The sequence below is a fragment of the Argopecten irradians genome, chromosome 1 (genome assembly GCF_041381155.1).
Source record: "Argopecten irradians isolate NY chromosome 1, Ai_NY, whole genome shotgun sequence".
NCBI lineage: Eukaryota > Metazoa > Mollusca > Bivalvia > Pectinida > Pectinidae > Argopecten > Argopecten irradians.
In genome coordinates, this window is record NC_091134.1 from 70200055 (window position 1) to 70221926 (window position 21872).

The 21872-nt window shown below is 35.4% G+C and overlaps 1 protein-coding gene across 1 annotated transcript in view; it reads right to left on the minus strand.

Annotated features, from left to right (window-relative positions):
• LOC138311058 (glutathione S-transferase P 1-like) overlaps window positions 1–21872 on the minus strand; it is a 35765-nt gene that overhangs the window by 3180 nt on the left and 10713 nt on the right. The window contains exons 3-6 of the mRNA XM_069252525.1: window positions 15936–16036; window positions 12500–12505; window positions 6832–6960; window positions 3733–3789 (exon numbers count right to left, since the gene is read on the minus strand). Coding sequence (XP_069108626.1) covers window positions 3733–3789; window positions 6832–6960; window positions 12500–12505; window positions 15936–16036 — 293 coding nt within the window. The remainder of the gene's footprint in view (window positions 1–3732; window positions 3790–6831; window positions 6961–12499; window positions 12506–15935; window positions 16037–21872) is intronic.

Genomic DNA, 21872 nt, shown 5'->3' on the forward strand with positions numbered 1-21872 from the left:
TCCATATTTGGTGTGAAACATCATTGGGGAAGGACAATCATATTTTATCTAAATGAGCCTGGTCCGACCCCTAGGGGCTGAGGGGGGGGGGGCCAAAAAGGGCAAATTTTCTATTTTATGCTTTAAAATCCTACATCTAGCTCTCTTTCATCCTTGGATGGATTTCATCCATATTTGGTATGAAACATCATTGGGGAAGGACAATCATATTTAATATAAATGAGTCTGGTCCGACCCCTAGGGGCTGAGGGGTGGGGCCCCAAATGGGGAAATTTTCTAAATTTTAGCTTTAAAATCCTACTCCTCCTTCATCCTTGGATGAATTTTATCCATATTTGGTGTGAAACATCATTGGGGAAACACAATTATATTTTATATAAATGAGCCTGGTCCGACCCATAGGGGCTGAGGAGTTGGGCCCCAAATGGGGAAATTTTCATAATTTTAGCTTTAAAATCCTATTCCTCCTTCATCCTTGGATGGATTACATCCATATTTGGTGTGAAACATCATTGGGGAAACACAATTATATTTTATATAAATGAGCCTGGTCCGACCCATAGGGGCTGAGGAGTTGGGCCCCAAATGGGGAAATTTTCATAATTTTAGCTTTAAAATCCTATTCCTCCTTCATCCTTGGATGGATTACATCCATATTTGGTGTGAAACATCATTGGGGAAGGACAATCATATTATAAATGAGCCTGGTCCCACCCCTAGGGGCTGAGGGGTGGGGCCCCAAATGGGGAAATTTTCTAAATTTTAGCTTTAAAATCCTACTCCTCCTTCATCCTTGGATGAATTTTATCCATATTTATTGTGAAACATCATTGGGGAAACACAATTATATTTTATATAAATGAGTCTGGTCAGACCCCTAGGGGCTGAAGAGTGGGGCTCCAAAAGGGCAAATTTTCTTAATTTTAGCTGGCCCATTTCCTGTTTTCAGGTTTCAGTCTCCGATCTCAATGAAAATTGGTCTATAGGAGTTTTCATTGATGCCGAACAACATGCAAACATTTTCGTAAAGATTTTGGTATTCCAAGATGGCAGCTGACCCACTTCCTGTTTTAAGGTTTCAGTCTCCATTCTCAATGAAAATGGGTCTGTAGGGGTTTCAATTGATGCCGAACAACATGCAAACATTTTCGTAAAGATTTTGGTATTCCAAGATGGCAGCTGACCCACTTCCTGTTTTAAGGTTTCAGTCTCCGATCTCAATGAAAATTGGGCTATAGGGGTTTTAATTGATGCCCAACAACATGCAAACATTTTCGTAAAGATTTTGGTATTCCAAGATGGCTGCTGGCCCACTTCCTGTTTTAAGGTTTCAGTCTCCAATCTCAATGAATATTGGTCTACAGGGGTTTTAATTGATGCCCAACAACATGCAAACATTTTCGTAAAGATTTTGGTATTCCAAGATGGCCGCTGGCCCACTTCCTGTTTTCAGTCTCTGATCTCAATGAAAATTGGTCTATAGGGGTTTTAATTGATTCAGAAAGGGGAACTTTAGGTAAGGACAATCATATTTTATAAAAGACCGAGGTTAGACCCATGGGGATAGTATGACCGAGGTCCAAAATGGGAGCTTTGCTGAAAATTGGCTTTAAAATATGACTCCTCCTTATATTAATCCTTGAATGGGTTTCGACCATATATGGATGAAGGGCTACCAAGTTTGTTCAACAAACGACATTTACCTATTTCAGAAACTTACATATTCAACTAAGGAGTTCCTTGTTTGTATTGTTTATATTAATCGTTCACCAATACTTTATATTGTGACTTTGTTGTTTAGTGCCATGAGTCAGATGACCGTTAAGGCCCATGGGCCTCTTGTTCTGTCTTTATAGGAGATTTCAGAAAAGATGGCGATGACGTCACACAAAGGTACATCCGGGCGCTCAAAGGTACAACTCCTATATCTGTACACATAAACATTGAGGGAACACAGCCGCTTGCGATGTTTGTTTACATTTTATTGTAATAAATAGTACGACAATCCGAGAACTATTGCGCTATTTACATTTCGAAAAGTGTAAATAAAAATATTTTACAATAATTTACAATTTTAAACATATGGTATTCATATATTTTACTCTGTTTATACTCCATTTTCGACCGCCACGAGAAAACACGGTCGCCATTACGTATAAACATTGACAGATATATTGCAAATATCAATTTGAAATTACAAATTAAATTCAAAGTCATCCAAAATATAATTATAAGCAATTACTGTTTTCGAAGGGTTTCTTGATAAAACACCTTACGATGTGTGATTAGTACAAAATTAAACATTTGCTTTCGTAGATTACCCCAAGCCCACGGCAGCCATTACAGTACAACCGAGAACCCGAATTTCGTCCGTTTTCAGTGTCATAAAATTACGTATTCTGGTTAATATTTTTGTCATCAATTTTAAGATTTAGTTTATAACATACAAATGAGTCAGTTTGTAGGTTCATTATATCATATTTTTAAACAAAACTTTGAGTATTTAGGATTCTCGAAGCCTTGCGCAATGTATCCTGGTCGGCATTTACGTTCAATTTAAATGAAGTCTACCTAATATGTATTCAAATTATATAAAATTAATACCATTTCAATTGGAGACTTAACACAGCAGTCCATGGCATAAAAGCGGCTGAAAATGAAATATTAAAAATGAAATATGCAGCATGAAAACTGAACGATTTCACCATATATTATTTTTCGAGATCGGCAGCCATACATGTACGTGTACGTGTAACCAGAGATTTAAATAGTAATATTAATTATATAAATCTCTGGTGTAACACAGTAGTTGATACAAGGGCATTCCATCAAAACAACATGTACATATTAAATAACGAAACATATATATCTTAAACAAGTACTTTTTTAGATAAAAGTGTTGGTAATCATTCATATGATTTATTTCCCCAACAATGCTGTGGCCTGCGGTGATCTACCAGCGATGAAGCCATACACGAGCGGCCGTGGTCTGGTCAGGTGGTTCACGTTTTGTTTATATCATCTCGTGTTGTGAACAGCTTTTTCATGTTTAACAGAAACATGATACATTGAAATAAATCATTTATTCATAAACACCTTTTTCACAACCTCAATTTATACGTATGAACAAAATCGGGAACGTGTGATGGCCCGGCAGCGCTTCGATAGGTGGCTTCGACATTAAATCTACACTTGTTATATTTAGCAATAAACAAATGAAAATATAAAAATGTTAACATCCGTAACATGTAAAACAATAAGAAACCATTTCAAAATCAGAATTTGCAAGTATGAAAGTATAAACTTTTGTCAAAGTATCGATTATGAAGCAGGGATGTACGTATCTGTTATTGTTTTTATCAGTCGCCATACTGTGTTTGTACCTTTGAGGACCCGGATGTAAACTTTCTGTGACGTCACGCCATCTTTTCTGAAATCTCCTATAAATGTTACTTTACTCCACTGGTGCAAATTTGGGTTTGGTCTACAACGTAGCCACATCAATGCATACTGGTGGAGAGTAAGCTAGCTTTGGCACACACTGACAAGAATGTAGTGGACACTTTGGGACATATAAAAGTGATACCCTTATGATTCCCAACTTTCATTGGAATAGGATTACTTCCTATGTAAATTGGAATTTCACTGAACTTGTTGACTAAATTGCCCCTTTAATGTACTTCTTTAATAAAGCATAGTTCTGATTTTTCGAAGAAATGGTTTTGAACCTACCTCAAAGTAGCCAAATTTTGCGGGAAGTCCTTTAATATATTCCTCTTTGCCAGCCTCCTAGGATCAGGAATAAAACAATTATCATGAAGTTAAAAGTACATGTACCACATGCAAAATGTTTTTCTACAACATATGAGAACTATAAAAGAATTATTTGTCTTGAATGTTCATGGAATTATAATACATATTCAATCAGAAGTGATTATAGAATTATGATACTTACATAACATGTACATAAACACATATTCAATCAGGAGTGATTATAGTATTATGATACTTACATTAACATGTACATAAACACATATTCAATCAGGAGTGATTATAGAATTATGATACTTACATAACATGTACATAAACACATATTCAATCAGGAGTGATTATAGAATTATGATACTTACATAACATGTACATAAACACATATTCAATCAGGAGTGATTATAGAATTATGATACTTACATAACATGTACATAAACACATATTCAATCAGGAGTGATTATAGAATTATGATACTTACATAACATGTACATAAACACATATTCAATCAGGAGTGATTATAGAATATGATACTTTACATGACTAAACCATACTTATATATAGATTATGACTACAAACATAAACACATATTCAATCAGGAGTGATTATAGTATTATGATATTTACATAATTCCTATACATAAACACATATTCAATCAGGAGTGATTATAGTATTATGATATTACATTTTGTATTTATATAATTCCTATACATAAATACATATTCAATCAGGAGTGATTACAGAATTATGATATTTACATAATTCCTGTACATAAAACATATTCAATCACGAGTGATTACAGAATTATGATATTTACATAATTCCTGTACATAAATACATATTCAATCAGGAGTGATTACAGAATTATGATATTTACATAATTCCTGTACATAAATACTATCTATCACGTCATTACAATTGGCACTAGTACAATGGCTGGAAAATTGCTAGCTGTGGGCATTCGACTATTGTTAAGTCGGAATATTTCTTCAATTAGGAATTATTACAGTTCATGATGTGGAATGTTTCTACTTACATAATTCCCTTACACGATGTGGAATGTTTCTACTTACATAATTCCTGTAGATGAATGTACAGAATTGTTTCTATTTACATAATTCCTGTAGATGATAAATATGTTCTACTTAGGATTATTACAGTTATGATATGTGAATAATTCCTTTCTACATATTCAACAGGATGATTACAGTATTATGATGTGGATTGTTTTACTTACATAAATACATATTCAATCAGGAATGATGATGTGGAATGTTTCTACTTACATAATTCATGTACAAGATGTGGAATGTTTCTACTTACATAATTCCTGTACATGATGTGGATTGTTTCTACTAAAAATAATTCCTGTAAATGATATGGATTGTTTCTACTTACATATATAATTCCTGTACATGATGTGGAATGTTTCTACTTACATTATTCCTGTTCATGATGTGGAATGTTTCTACTTACATAATTCCTGTACATGATGTGGATTGTTTCTACTTACATAATTCCTGTACATGATGTGGAATGTTTCTACTTACATAATTCCTGTAGATGATGTGGAATGTTTCTACTTACATAATTCATGTACAAGATGTGGAATGTTTCTACTTACATAATTCCTGTACATGATGTGGATTGTTTCTACTAAAATAATTCCTGTAAATGATATGGATTGTTTCTACTTACATATATAATTCCTGTACATGATGTGGAATGTTTCTACTTACATTATTCCTGTTCATGATGTGGAATGTTTCTACTTACATTATTCCTGTTCATGATGTGGAATGTTTCTACTTACATAATTCATGTAGATTATGTGGATTTTTTCTAATTACATAATTCCTGTACATGATGTGGAATGTTTCTACATTCATAATTCCTGTACATGATGTGGAATGTTCTACTTACATAATTCATGTACATGAAATGGAATGTTTCTACTTACATAATTCATGAACAAGATGTGGATTGTTTCTACTTACATAATTCATGTACATGATGAAGAATGTTTCTACTTACATAATTCCTGTAAATGATGTGGAATGTTTCTACTTACATAATTCCTGTAAATTATGTGGATTGTTTCTACTTACATAATTCCTGTACATGATGTGGAATGTTTCTACTTACATAATTCATGTACAAGATGTGGAATGTTTCTACTTACATAATTCATGTACAAGATGTGGAATGTTTCTACTTACATAATTCATGTACAAGATGTGGAATGTTTCTACTTACATAATTCATGTACAAGATGTGGAATGTTTCTACTTACATAATTCCTGTACATGATGTGGATTGTTTCTACTAAAATAATTCCTGTAAATGATGTGGATTGTTTCTACTTACATATATAATTCCTGTACATGATGTGGAATGTTTCTACTTACATAATTCCTGTACATAATGTGGAATGTTTTCTACTTACATAATTCATGTACAAGATGTGGAATGTTTCTTCTTACATAATTCTGTACAGATGTGGATTGTTTCTACTACATAATTCTGTAATGATGTGGATGTTTCTACTTAGATAATTCCTGGATGATGTGGAATGTTTCTACTTACATAATTCATGTAGAAGATGTGGAATGTTTCTCTTACATAATTCATGTACAAGATTTGGAATGTTTCTACTTACATAATTCATGTACAAGATGTGGAATGTTTCTACTTACATAATTCATGTACAAGATGTGGAATGTTTCTTCTTACATAATTCCTGTACATGATGTGGAATGTTTCTACTTACATAATTCATGTACATGATGTGCATTGTTTCTACTTACATAATTCCTGTAGATTATGTGGAATATTTCTACTCACATTATTCCTGTAGATGATGTGGAATATTTCTACTTACATTATTCTTGTATGTTATGTGGATTGTTTCTACTTACATAATTCCTGTAGATGATGTGGAATGTTTCTACTTACATAATTCATGTACATGATGTGGATTGTTTCTACTTACAAAATTCCTGTAGATGATGTGGAATATTTCTACTTACATTATTCCTGTATATTATGTGGATTGTTTCTACTTACATAATTCCTGTAGATGAGATTAACATAACCACTGCGGAGATCCTCTACACTGTCGTTAACTATATCGGCACGGCAGGCTTCCTTTTCACAATCTCCATACAAATCTGTATAAAGATCCAACATGTTCACCTGCTGTCAGTACTTTAATGTTGACAAGTTCAGTAATTCTACTGCTTACTAAGTGGAGTACTTGCTTTTAGCAGAACAGTATACTGATGTCACATACATTCCCGGATGGATGACATCTTTATCACTTAATATACGTTGTATACGTATAATTAGAATAAACAAGCAATCATATTCTATAAACATGAGATCCTTGAGGGATCTCGGCACCCACCAAAGAAAGATATGCACAACTTGGGCTCCAGGAAAACCTACATATACATATCAAATATCAGGCAGACCCCTTCACAAGAAATAATTATAACAAAAACTGTTGATGGATGGTGGGCTGAGAAAAAATGATAACAAGAACTGTTGATGGATGGTGGGCTGAGAAATAATTATAACAAGAACTGTTGATGGATGGTGGGCTGAGAAATAATTATAACAAGAACTGTTGATGGATGGTGGGCTGAGAAATAATTATAACAAAAACTGTTGATGGATGGTGGGCTGAGAAATAATGATAACAAGAACTGTTGAATGGATGGTGGGCTGAGAAATGATTATAACAAGAACTGTTGATGGATGGTGGGCTGAGAAATATTGATAAGAACTGTTGATGGATGGTGGGCTGAGAAATAATTATAACAAGATCTGTTGATGGATGGTGGGCTGAGAAATAATCATAACAAAAACTGTTGATGGATGGTGGGCTGAGAAATAAATAAGAACTGTTGATGGATGGTGGGCTGAGAAATAATTATAACAAGAACTGTTGATGGATGGTGGGCTGAGAAATAATTATAACAAAAACTGTTGATGGATGGTGGGCTGAGAAATAATTATAACAAAAACTGTTGATAGATGGTGGGCTGAGAAATAATGATAACAAGAACTGTTGATGGATGGTGGGCTGAGAAATAATTATAACAAAAACTGTTGATGGATGGTGGGCTGAGAAATAATTATAACAAGAACTGTTGATGGATGGTGGGCTGAGAAATAATGATAACAAAAACTGTTGATGGATGGTGGGCTGAGAAATAATGATAAGAAACTGTTGATGGATGGTGGGCTGAGAAATAATTATAACAAGAACTGTTGATGGATGGTGGGCTGAGAAATAATTATAACAAGAACTGTTGATGGATGGTGGGCTGAGAAATAATTATAACAAAAACTGTTGATGGATGGTGGGCTGAGAAATAATCATAACAAAAACTGTTGATGGATGGTGGGCTGAGAAATAATTATAACAAAAACCAACTGTATAAATAAAACAGGTACAGTAAGGCAGCAACTGTCCAACAATGTAATTATGTACTGTCCAAAACTCTGTATAAATAAAACAGGTACAGTAAGGCAGCAACTGTCCAACAATGTAATATGTACTGTCCAAAACTCTGTATAAATAAAACAGGTACAGTAAGGCAGCAACTGTCCAAAAATGTAATATGTACTGTCCAAAACTCTGTATAAATAAAACAGGTACAGTAAGGCAGCAACTGTCCAAAAATGTAATATGTACTGTATAAATAAAACAGGTACAGTAAGGCAGCAACTGTCCAACAATGTAATATGTACTGTCCAAAACTCAGTATAAATAAAACAGGTACAGTAAGGCAGCAACTGTCCAACAATGTAATATGTACTGTCCAAAACTCAGTATAAATAATAAAACAGGTACAGTAAGGCAGCAACTGTCCAAAAATGTAATATGTACTGTCCAAAAACTCTGTATAAATATAACAGGTACAGTAAGGCAGCAACTGTCCAACAATGTAATATGTACTGTCCAAAACTCAGTATAAATAAAACAGGTACAGTAAGGCAGCAACTGTCCAACAATGTAATATGTACTGTCCAAAACTCAGTATAAATAAAACAGGTACAGTAAGGCAGCAACTGTCCAAAAATGTAATATGTACTGTCCAAAACTAAGTATAAATAAAACAGGTACAGTAAGGCAGCAACTGTCCAAAAATGTAATATGTACTGTCCAAAACTCTGTATAAATATAACAGGTACAGTAAGGCAGCAACTGTCCAACAATGTAATATGTACTGTCCAAAACTCTGTATAAATAAAACAGGTACAGTAAGGCAGCAACTGTCCAAAAATGTAATATGTACTGTCCAAAACTCAGTATAAATAAAACAGGTACAGTAAGGCAGCAACTGTCCAACAATGTAATATGTACTGTCCAAAACTCTGTATAAATATAACAGGTACAGTAAGGCAGCAACTGTCCAAAAATGTAATATGTACTGTCCAAAACTCTGTATAAATAAAACAGGTACAGTAAGGCAGCAACTGTCCAACAATGTAATATGTACTGTCCAAAACTCTGTATAAATAAAACAGGTACAGTAAGGCAGCAACTGTCCAAAAATGTAATATGTACTGTCCAAAACTCAGTATAAATATATAACAGGTACAGTAAGGCAGCAACTGTCCAACAATGTAATATGTACTGTCCAAAACTCAGTATAAATAAAACAGGTACAGTAAGGCAGCAACTGTCCAAAAATGTAATATGTACTGTCCAAAACTCTGTATAAATATAACAGGTACAGTAAGGCAGCAACTGTCCAACAATGTAATATGTACTGTCCAAAACTCTGTATAAATAAAACAGGTACAGTAAGGCAGCAACTGTCCAACAATGTAATATGTACTGTCCAAAACTCTGTATAAATAAAACAGGTACAGTAAGGCAGCAACTGTCCAACAATGTAATATGTACTGTCCAAAACTCAGTATAAATATAACAGGTACAGTAAGGCAGCAACTGTCCAACAATGTAATATGTACTGTCCAAAACTCTGTATAAATAAAACAGGTACAGTAAGGCAGCAACTGTCCAACAATGTAATATGTACTGTCCAAAAACTCTGTATAAATAAAACAGGTACAGTAAGGCAGCAACTGTCCAACAATGTAATATGTACTGTCCAAAACTCAGTATAAATATAACAGGTACAGTAAGGCAGCAACTGTCCAACAATGTAATATGTACTGTCCAAAACTCAGTATAAATAAAACAGGTACAGTAAGGCAGCAACTGTCCAACAATGTAATATGTACTGTCCAAAACTCAGTATAAATATAACAGGTACAGTAAGGCAGCAACTGTCCAAAAATGTAATATGTACTGTCCAAAACTAAGTATAAATAAAACAGGTACAGTAAGGCAGCAACTGTCCAACAATGTAATATGTACTGTCCAAAACTCAGTATAAATATAACAGGTACAGTAAGGCAGCAACTGTCCAACAATGTAATATGTACTGTCCAAAACTCTGTATAAATAAAACAGGTACAGTAAGGCAGCAACTGTCCAAAATGTAATATGTACTGTCCAAAACTCTGTATAAATATAACAGGTACAGTAAGGCAGCAACTGTCCAAAAATGTAATATGTACTGTCCAAAACTAAGTATAAATATAACAGGTACAGTAAGGCAGCAACTGTCCAACAATGTAATATGTACTGTCCAAAACTCAGTATAAATAAAAACAGGTACAGTAAGGCAGCAACTGTCCAAAAATGTAATATGTACTGTCCAAAACTCTGTATAAATATAACAGGTACAGTAAGGCAGCAACTGTCCAAAAATGTAATATGTACTGTCCAAAACTAAGTATAAATAAAACAGGTACAGTAAGGCAGCAACTGTCCAAAAATGTAATATGTACTGTCCAAAACTCAGTATAAATATAACAGGTACAGTAAGGCAGCAACTGTCCAACAATGTAATATGTACTGTCCAAAACTCAGTATAAATAAAACAGGTACAGTAAGGCAGCAACTGTCCAACAATGTAATATGTACTGTCCAAAACTCTGTATAAATAAAACAGGTACAGTAAGGCAGCAACTGTCCAACAATGTAATATGTACTGTCCAAAACTCTGTATAAATAAAACAGGTACAGTAAGGCAGCAACTGTCCAACAATGTAATATGTACTGTCCAAAACTCTGTATAAATATAACAGGTACAGTAAGGCAGCAACTGTCCAACAATGTAATATGTACTGTCCAAAACTCAGTATAAATATAACAGGTACAGTAAGGCAGCAACTGTCCAACAATGTAATATGTACTGTCCAAAACTCAGTATAAATAAAACAGGTACAGTAAGGCAGCAACTGTCCAACAATGTAATATGTACTGTCCAAAACTCAGTATAAATATAACAGGTACAGTAAGGCAGCAACTGTCCAAAAATGTAATATGTACTGTCCAAAACTCTGTATAAATATAACAGGTACAGTAAGGCAGCAACTGTCCAACAATGTAATATGTACTGTCCAAAACTCTGTATAAATAAAACAGGTACAGTAAGGCAGCAACTGTCCAACAATGTAATATGTACTGTCCAAAACTCTGTATAAATAAAAAACAGGAACTGTAAAGAAAACTGTCCAAAACAGTACAGTAAGCAGCAACTGTCCAAAATGTAATAAACTGTCCAAAAAGTATAAATATAACAGGTACAGTAAGGCAGCAACTGTCCAACAATGTAATATGTACTGTCCAAAACTCTGTATAAATAAAACAGGTACAGTAAGGCAGCAACTGTCCAACAATGTAATATGTACTGTCCAAAACTAAGTATAAATATAACAGGTACAGTAAGGCAGCAACTGTCCAACAATGTAATATGTACTGTCCAAAACTCAGTATAAATAAAACAGGTACAGTAAGGCAGCAACTGTCCAAAAATGTAATATGTACTGTCCAAAACTCTGTATAAATAAAACAGGTACAGTAAGGCAGCAACTGTCCAAAAATGTAATATGTACTGTCCAAAACTCTGTATAAATAAAACAGGTACAGTAAGGCAGCAACTGTCCAACAATGTAATATGTACTGTCCAAAACTCTGTATAAATAAAACAGGTACAGTAAGGCAGCAACTGTCCAAAAATGTAATATGTACTGTCCAAAACTCTGTATAAATAAAACAGGTACAGTAAGGCAGCAACTGTCCAACAATGTAATATGTACTGTCCAAAACTCTGTATAAATAAAACAGGTACAGTAAGGCAGCAACTGTCCAAAAATGTAATATGTACTGTCCAAAACTCAGTATAAATATAACAGGTACAGTAAGGCAGCAACTGTCCAAAAATGTAATATGTACTGTCCAAAACTCTGTATAAATAAAACAGGTACAGTAAGGCAGCAACTGTCCAAAAATGTAATATGTACTGTCCAAAACTCTGTATAAATAAAACAGGTACAGTAAGGCAGCAACTGTCCAAAATGTAATATGTACTGTCCAAAACTCTGTATAAATAAAACAGGTACAGTAAGGCAGCAACTGTCCAAAAATGTAATATGTACTGTCCAAAACTCTGTATAAATAAAACAGGTACAGTAAGGCAGCAACTGTCCAACAATGTAATATGTACTGTCCAAAACTCTGTATAAATATAACAGGTACAGTAAGGCAGCAACTGTCCAAAAATGTAATATGTACTGTCCAAAACTCTGTATAAATAAAACAGGTACAGTAAGGCAGCAACTGTCCAAAATGTAATATGTACTGTCCAAAACTCATGTATAAATATAACAGGTACAGTAAGGCAGCAACTGTCCAACAATGTAATATGTACTGTCCAAAACTCAGTATAAATAAAACAGGTACAGTAAGGCAGCAACTGTCCAACAATGTAATATGTACTGTCCAAAACTCTGTATAAATAAAACAGGTACAGTAAGGCAGCAACTGTCCAACAATGTAATATGTACTGTCCAAAACTCTGTATAAATATAACAGGTACAGTAAGGCAGCAACTGTCCAAAAATGTAATATGTACTGTCCAAAACTCAGTATAAATAAAACAGGTACAGTAAGGCAGCAACTGTCCAACAATGTAATATGTACTGTCCAAAACTCAGTATAAATATAAAACAGGTACAGTAAGGCAGCAACTGTCCAACAATGTAATATGTACTGTCCAAAACTAGTATAAATAAAACAGGTACAGTAAGGCAGCAACTGTCCAAAAATGTAATATGTACTGTCCAAAACTCGTATAAATAAAACAGGTACAGTAAGGCAGCAACTGTCCAAAAATGTAATATGTACTGTCCAAAACTCAGTATAAAATAAAACAGGTACAGTAAGGCAGCAACTGTCCAAAAATGTAATATGTACTGTCCAAAACTAAGTATAAATAAAACAGGTACAGTAAGGCAGCAACTGTCCAAAAATGTAATATGTACTGTCCAAAACTCAGTATAAATAAAACAGGTACAGTAAGGCAGCAACTGTCCAAAAAATGTAATATGTACTGTCCAAAACTCTAAGTATAAATAAAACAGGTACAGTAAGGCAGCAACTGTCCAACAATGTAATATGTACTGTCCAAAACTCAGTATAAATAAAACAGGTACAGTAAGGCAGCAACTGTCCAACAATGTAATATGTACTGTCCAAAACTCTGTATAAATAAAACAGGTACAGTAAGGCAGCAACTGTCCAAAAATGTAATATGTACTGTCCAAAACTCTGTATAAATAAAACAGGTACAGTAAGGCAGCAACTGTCCAAAAATGTAATATGTACTGTCCAAAACTAAGTATAAATAAAACAGGTACAGTAAGGCAGCAACTGTCCAAAAATGTAATATGTACTGTCCAAAACTCTGTATAAATAAAACAGGTACAGTAAGGCAGCAACTGTCCAAAAAATGTAATATGTACTGTCCAAAACTCAGTATAAATAAAAACAGGTACAGTAAGGCAGCAACTGTCCAAAAATGTAATATGTACTGTCCAAAACTCAGTATAAATAAAACAGGTACAGTAAGGCAGCAACTGTCCAACAATGTAATATGTACTGTCCAAAACTCAGTATAAATAAAACAGGTACAGTAAGGCAGCAACTGTCCAACAATGTAATATGTACTGTCCAAAACTCAGTATAAATAAAACAGGTACAGTAAGGCAGCAACTGTCCAACAATGTAATATGTACTGTCCAAAACTCTGTATAAATAAAACAGGTACAGTAAGGCAGCAACTGTCCAACAATGTAATATGTACTGTCCAAAACTCTGTATAAATAAAACAGGTACAGTAAGGCACAACTGTAATGTATAGTACTGTCCAAACTCGTATAATATGTACAGTAAGGCAGCAACTGTCCAAAAAGTAATATGTACTGTCCAAAACTAAGTATAAATAAAACAGGTACAGTAAGGCAGCAACTGTCCAAAAATGTAATATGTACTGTCCAAAACTCTGTATAAATATAACAGGTACAGTAAGGCAGCAACTGTCCAACAATGTAATATGTACTGTCCAAAACTCTGTATAAATATAACAGGTACAGTAAGGCAGCAACTGTCCAACAATGTAATATGTACTGTCCAAAACTCTGTATAAATAAAACAGGTACAGTAAGGCAGCAACTGTCCAAAAATGTAATATGTACTGTCCAAAACTCTGTATAAATATAACAGGTACAGTAAGGCAGCAACTGTCCAAAAATGTAATATGTACTGTCCAAAACTCTGTATAAATAAAACAGGTACAGTAAGGCAGCAACTGTCCAAAAATGTAATATGTACTGTCCAAAACTCTGTATAAATAAAACAGGTACAGTAAGGCAGCAACTGTCCAACAATGTAATATGTACTGTCCAAAACTCTGTATAAATAAAACAGGTACAGTAAGGCAGCAACTGTCCAAAAATGTAATATGTACTGTCCAAAACTCTGTATAAATAAAACAGGTACAGTAAGGCAGCAACTGTCCAAAAATGTAATATGTACTGTCCAAAACTCTGTATAAATAAAACAGGTACAGTAAGGCAGCAACTGTCCAAAAATGTAATATGTACTGTCCAAAACTTGTATAAATAAAACAGGTACAGTAAGGCAGCAACTGTCCAAAAATGTAATATGTACTGTCCAAAACTAAGTATAAATATAACAGGTACAGTAAGGCAGCAACTGTCCAAAAATGTAATATGTACTGTCCAAAACTCTGTATAAATAAAACAGGTACAGTAAGGCAGCAACTGTCCAAAAATGTAATATGTACTGTCCAAAACTCTGTATAAATAAAACAGGTACAGTAAGGCAGCAACTGTCCAAAAATGTAATATGTACTGTCCAAAACTCTGTATAAATAAAACAGGTACAGTAAGGCAGCAACTGTCCAAAAATGTAATATGTACTGTCCAAAACTCAGTATAAATATAACAGGTACAGTAAGGCAGCAACTGTCCAAAAATGTAATATGTACTGTCCAAAACTCTGCATAAATAAAACAGGTACAGTAAGGCAGCAACTGTCCAACAATGTAATATGTACTGTCCAAAACTCTGTATAAATAAAACAAGTACAGTAAGGCAGCAACTGTCCAAAAATGTAATATGTACTGTCCAAAACTCTGTATAAATATAACAGGTACAGTAAGGCAGCAACTGTCCAAAAATGTAATATGTACTGTCCAAAACTCAGTATAAATAAAACAGGTACAGTAAGGCAGCAACTGTCAAAAAATGTAATATGTACTGTCCAAAACTCTCAGTATAAATATAACAGGTACAGTAAGGCAGCAACTGTCCAACAATGTAATATGTACTGTCCAAAACTCTGTATAAATATAACAGGTACAGTAAGGCAGCAACTGTCCAACAATGTAATATGTACTGTCCAAAACTCTGTATAAATAAAACAGGTACAGTAAGGCAGCAACTGTCCAAAAATGTAATATGTACTGTCCAAAACTCTGTATAAATAAAACAGGTACAGTAAGGCAGCAACTGTCCAAAACAAAATGTAATATGTACAATTTATTATACAGGTGCAAATTATCTCATTTACTGTATTAAATGGCTACCTCTACTAGAGACTGAACTCGATCAAGTCTCTGGTTTACTAGTCTTACTATCAACCTATTACAATTGTAAATTAAATAGAAGATCTCCCTAAGCTAGTGTTTACCATGGCTACATGTATAAATCATTCTTACCATTTTAGGTTTCCATTCAGTCATCCAATTATTAGCACAGTTGGTTTCAGTGTATTTGACACCATGATCTACCATAATCAGACGAGCGGTCTCACCTCTCCCTGTTCAAAACAAAGTACGACAGCATGTGCACACCACCATCATCATCTTACTATGATCATTTACATTTCATTTACATTTTTACAAACACAAGTTGGTAAATTATAAATCCCTGATCAGGAATGAAGTAGAGATTTTTAAAATCAGTAGTACCAGTAGAGACTAGTGAACATTTTACTCTCAGTTAGTACCAGTAGAGATTAACAATATTTTACTCTTATGTAGTACCAGCAGTGTTCAATCTACATGCACATCCCGAGTCCTGGACTCACAGAATTTTAAAAGGACCCATGAAATTTCTGGGAATAGGGGTATCTATAACACTCAGTTGGGGGACCCATTGTTTTTTATCCAATTTTATCCAGTTGTATAAAAACCATTGAAAAAGGACCCACGAAAAATAAAAATATCGGAGATTGAACACTGAGTTACCAGTAGAGACTAGGAACATTTTACTCTTCAGTAGTACCAGTAGAGACTAGGAACATTTTACCCACTCAGTAGTATCCCATTGTAGAGACTAGGAACATTTTACTCTTCAGTAGTACCAGTAGAGACTAGGAACATTTTACTCTTCAGTAGTACCAGTAGAGACTAGGAACATTTTACTCTTCAGTAGTACCAGTAGAGACTAGGAACATTTTACTCTTCAGTAGTACCAGTAGAGACTAGGAACATTTTACTCTTCAGTAGTACCAGTAGAGACTAGGAACATTTTACTCTTCAGTAGTACCAGTAGAGACTAGGAACATTTTACTCTTCAGTAGTACCAGTAGAGACTAGGAACATTTTACTCTTCAGTAGTACCAGTAGAGACTAGGAACATTTTACTCTTCAGTAGTACCAGTAGAGACTAGGAACATTTTACTCTTCAGTAGTACCAGTAGAGACTAGGAACATTTTACTCTTCAGTAGTACCAGTAGAGACTAGGAACATTTTACTCTTCAGTAGTACCAGTAGAGACTAGGAACATTTTACCCCTCAGTAGTACCAGTAGAGACTAGGAACATTTTACTCTTCAGTAGTACCAGTAGAGACTAGGAACATTTTACTCTTCAGTAGTACCAGTAGAGACTAGGAACATTTTACTCTTCAGTAGTACCAGTAGAGACTAGGAACATTTGTACTCTTATGCAGTACCAGTAGAGACTAGGACCATTTTACTCTTCAGTAGTACCAGTAGAGACTAGGAACATTTTACTCTTCAGTAGTACCAGTAGAGACTAGGGAACATTTTACTCTTCAGTAGTACCAGTAGAGACTAGGAACATTTTACTCTTCAGTAGTACCAGTAGAGACTAGGAACATTTTACTCTTCAGTAGTACCAGTAGAGACTAGCAACATTTACTCTTCAGTGTAGTACCAGTAGAGACTAGCAACATTTTACCCCTCAGTAGTAGTACCAGTAGAGACTAGCAACATTTTACTCCCTCAGTAGTACCAGTAGAGACTAGCAACATTTTACCCCTCAGTAGTACCAGTAGAGACTAGCAACATTTTACCCTTCAGTAGTACCAGTAGAGACTAGCAAACCATTTTACCCCTCAGTAGTACCAGTAGAGACTAGCAAACATTTTACCCCTCAGTAGTACCAGTAGAGACTAGCAACAATTTTAACCCCTCAGTAGTACCAGTAGAGACTAGCAACATTTTACCCCCGCAGTATGGCAGTAGAGACTAAGCAACATGTACCCCCAGTAAACCAGTAGAGACTAGGAACATTTTACTCTTCAGTAAGTACCAGTAGAGGACTAGGAACATTTTACTCTTCAGTAGTACCAGTAGAGACTAGGAACATTTTTACTTATGTATACCAGTAGAGGACTTAGAACAAACATAAGTACCAGTTAGAGACTAGGAAACATTTTACTCTTCAGTAGTACCAGTAGAGACTAGGAACATTTTACTCTTCAGTAGTACCAGTAGAGACTAGGAACATTTTACTCTTCAGTAGTACCAGTAGAGGACTAGGCAACATTTTACTCTTCAGTAGTACCAGTAGAGACTAGGAACATTTTACTCTTCAGTTAATAAGAGTACCAGTAGAGACTAGGAACATTTTTACCCCTCAGTAGTACCAGTAGAGACTAGCAACATTTTCCCTCTTCAGAAGTACCAGTAGAGGACTACGGAACATTTTACTCTTCAGTAGTACCAGTAGAGACTAGGAACATTTTACCCTTCTCAGTAGTACCAGTAGAGACTAGGAACATTTTACTCTTCAGTAGTACCAGTAGAGACTAGGAACATTTTACCCCTCAGTAGTACCAGTAGAGACTAGGAACATTTTACTCTTCAGTAGTACCAGTAGAGACTAGGAACATTTTACCCCTCAGTAGTACCAGTAGAGACTAGGAACATTTTACTCTTCAGTAGTACCAGTAGAGACTAGGAACATTTTACCCCCTCAGTAGTACCAGTAGAGACTAGGAACATTTTACTCTTCAGTAGTACCAGTAGAGACTAGGAAACATTTTACTCCTCAGTAGTACCAGTAGAGACTAGGAACATTTTACTCTTCAGTAGTACCAGTAGAGACTAGGAACATTTTACTCTTCAGTAGTACCAGTAGAGACTAGGAACATTTTACTCTTCAGTAGTACCAGTAGAGACTAGGAACATTTTACTCTTCAGTAGTACCAGTAGATACTAGGAACATTTCCCTCCTTCAGTAGTACCAGTAGAGACTAGCAACATTTTACCCTCAGTAGTACCAGTAGAGACTAGCAACATTTTACCCCCTCAGTAGTACCAGTAGAGACTAGCAACATTTTACCCCTCAGTAGTACCAGTAGAGACTAGCAACATTTTACTCTTCAGTAGTACCAGTAGAGACTAGCAACATTTTACTCTTCAGTAGTACCAGTAGAGACTAGCAACATTTTACTCTTCAGTAGTACCAGTAGAGACTAGCAACATTTTACCCCTCAGTAGTACCAGTAGAGACTAGGAACATTTTACCCCTCAGTAGTACCAGTAGAGACTAGGAACATTTTACCCCTCAGTAGTACCAGTAGAGACTAGGAACATTTTACTCTTCAGTAGTACCAGTAGAGACTAGGAACATTTTACCCCTCAGTAGTACCAGTAGAGACTAGGAACATTTTACTCTTCAGTAGTACCAGTAGAGACTAGGAACATTTTACTCTCTCAGTAGTACCAGTAGAGACTAGGAACATTTTACTCTTCAGTAGTACCAGTAGAGACTAGGAACATTTTACCCCTCAGTAGTACCAGTAGAGACTAGGAACATTTTACTCTTCAGTAGTACCAGTAGAGACTAGGAACATTTTACTCCTCAGTAGTACCAGTAGAGACTAGAACATTTTACTCTTCAGTAGTACCAGTAGAGACTAGGAACATTTTACTCTTCAGTAGTACCAGTAGAGACTACGAACATTTTACTCCTTCAGTAGTACCAAAGAGACTAGAACATTTTACCCCTTCAGTAATACCAGTAGAGACTAGGAACATTTTACTCTTCAGTAGTACCAGTAGAGACTAGGAACATTTTACTCTTCAGTAGTACCAGTAGAGACTAGGAACATTTTACTCTTCAGTTACCAGTAGAGTAGTACCAGTAGAGACTACGAAACATTTTACCTCTTCAGTAGTACCAGTAGAGACTAGGAACATTTTACTCTTACCAGTAATACCAGAGTAGAGACTAGGAAACATTTTACTCTTCAGTTAGTACCAGTAGATACTAGGAACATTTCCCTCTTCAGAAGTACCAGTAGAGACTAGGAACATTTTACTCTTCAGTAGTACAAGTAGAGATTAGGAACATTTCCCTCTTCAGAAGTACCAGTAGAGACTAGGAACATTTTACTCTTCAGTAGTACCAGTAGAGACTAGGAACATTTTACCCCTCAGTAGTACCAGTAGAGACTAGGAACATTTTACTCTTCAGTAGTACCAGTAGATACTAGGAACATTTTACTCCTCAGTAGTACCAGTAGAGACTAGGAACATTTTACTCTTCAGTAGTACCAGTAGAGACTAGGAACATTTTACCCCTCAGTAGTACCAGTAGAGACTAGGAACATTTTACTCTTCAGTAGTACCAGTAGAGACTAGGAACATTTTACCCCTCAGTAGTACCAGTAGAGACTAGGAACATTTTAACTATTCAGTAGTACCAGTAGATACTAGGAACATTGTACCCCTCAGTAGTACCAGTAGATACTAGGAACATTTTACTCTTCAGTAGTACCAGTAGAGACTAGGAACATTTTACCCCTCAGTAGTACCAGTAGAGACTAGGAACATTTTACTCTTCAGTAGTACCAGTAGAGACTAGGAACATTTTACTCTTCAGTAGTACCAGTAGAGACTAGGAACATTTTACCCCTCAGTAGTACCAGTAGAGACTAGGAACATTTTACCCTCAGTAGTACCAGTGGAGTCTAGCAACATTTTACTCATCAGTAATACCAGTAGAGACTAGGAACATTTTACCCCTCAGTAGTACCAGTAGAGACTAGCAACATTTTACCCCTCAGTAGTACCAGTAGAGACTAGCAACATTTTACCCCTCAGTAGTACCAGTAGAGACTAGCAACATTTCACTCTTCATTAGTACCAGTAGAGACTAGCAACATTTTACCCCTCAGTAGTACCAGTAGAGACTAGCAACATTTCACTCTTCATTAGTACCAGTAGAGACTAGCAACATTTTACCCCTCAGTAGTACCAGTAGAGACTAGCAACATTTCATTCTTCATTAGTACCAGTAGAGACTAGCAACGTTTTACCCCTCAGTAGTACCAGTAGAGACTAGCAACATTTTACCCCTCAGTAGTACCAGTAGAACTAGGAACATTTTACCCCTCAGGATAGTACCAGTAGAGACTAGGAACATTTCACTCTTCAGTAGTACCAATAGAGACTAGGAACATTTTTACCAGTAGAGACTAGGAACATTGTACCCTCAGTTCAGTAGTACCAGTAGAGACTAGGGAACATTTTACTCTTCAGTAGTACCAGTAGAGACTAGGAACATTTTACTCTTCAGTAGTACCAGTAGAGACTAGGAACATTTTACACTAGGAACATTTTTCAGTAGTACCAGTAGAGACTAGGAACATTTTTTACTCTTCAGTAGTACCAGTAGAGACTAGGAACATTTTACCCTCAGTAGTACCAGTAGAGACTAGGAACATTTTACCCCTCAGTAGTACCAGTAGAGACTAGGAACATTTTACTCCTCAGTAGTACCAGAAGAGACTAGCAACAATTTTACCCCTCAGTAGTACCAGTAGAGACTAGCAACATTTCACTTCAGTAGTACCAGTAGAGATTAACAACATTTTACTCTTCAGTAGTACCAGTAGAGACTAGAACATTTTACTCTTCAGTAGTACCAGTAGAGACTAGCAACATTTTACCCTCAGTAGTACCAGTAGAGACTAGGAACATTTTACTCTTCAGTAGTACCAGTAGAGACTAGGAACATTTTACCCCTCAGTAGTACCAGTAGAGACTAGGAACATTTTACTCTTCAGTAGTACCAGTAGAGACTAGCAACATTTTACCCCTCAGTAGTACCAGTAGAGACTAGGAACATTTTACCCCTCAGTAGTACCAGTAGAGACTAGCAACATTTCACTCTTCATTAGTACCAGTAGAGACTAGCAACATTTTACCCCTCAGTAGTACCAGTAGAGACTAGCAACATTTTACTCTTCAGTAGTACCAGTAGAGACTAGCAACATTTTACCCCTCAGTAGTACCAGTAGAGACTAGCAACATTTTACCCCTCAGTAGTACCAGTAGAGACTAGCAACATTTTACCCCTCAGTAGTACCAGTAGAGACTAGCAACATTTTACTCT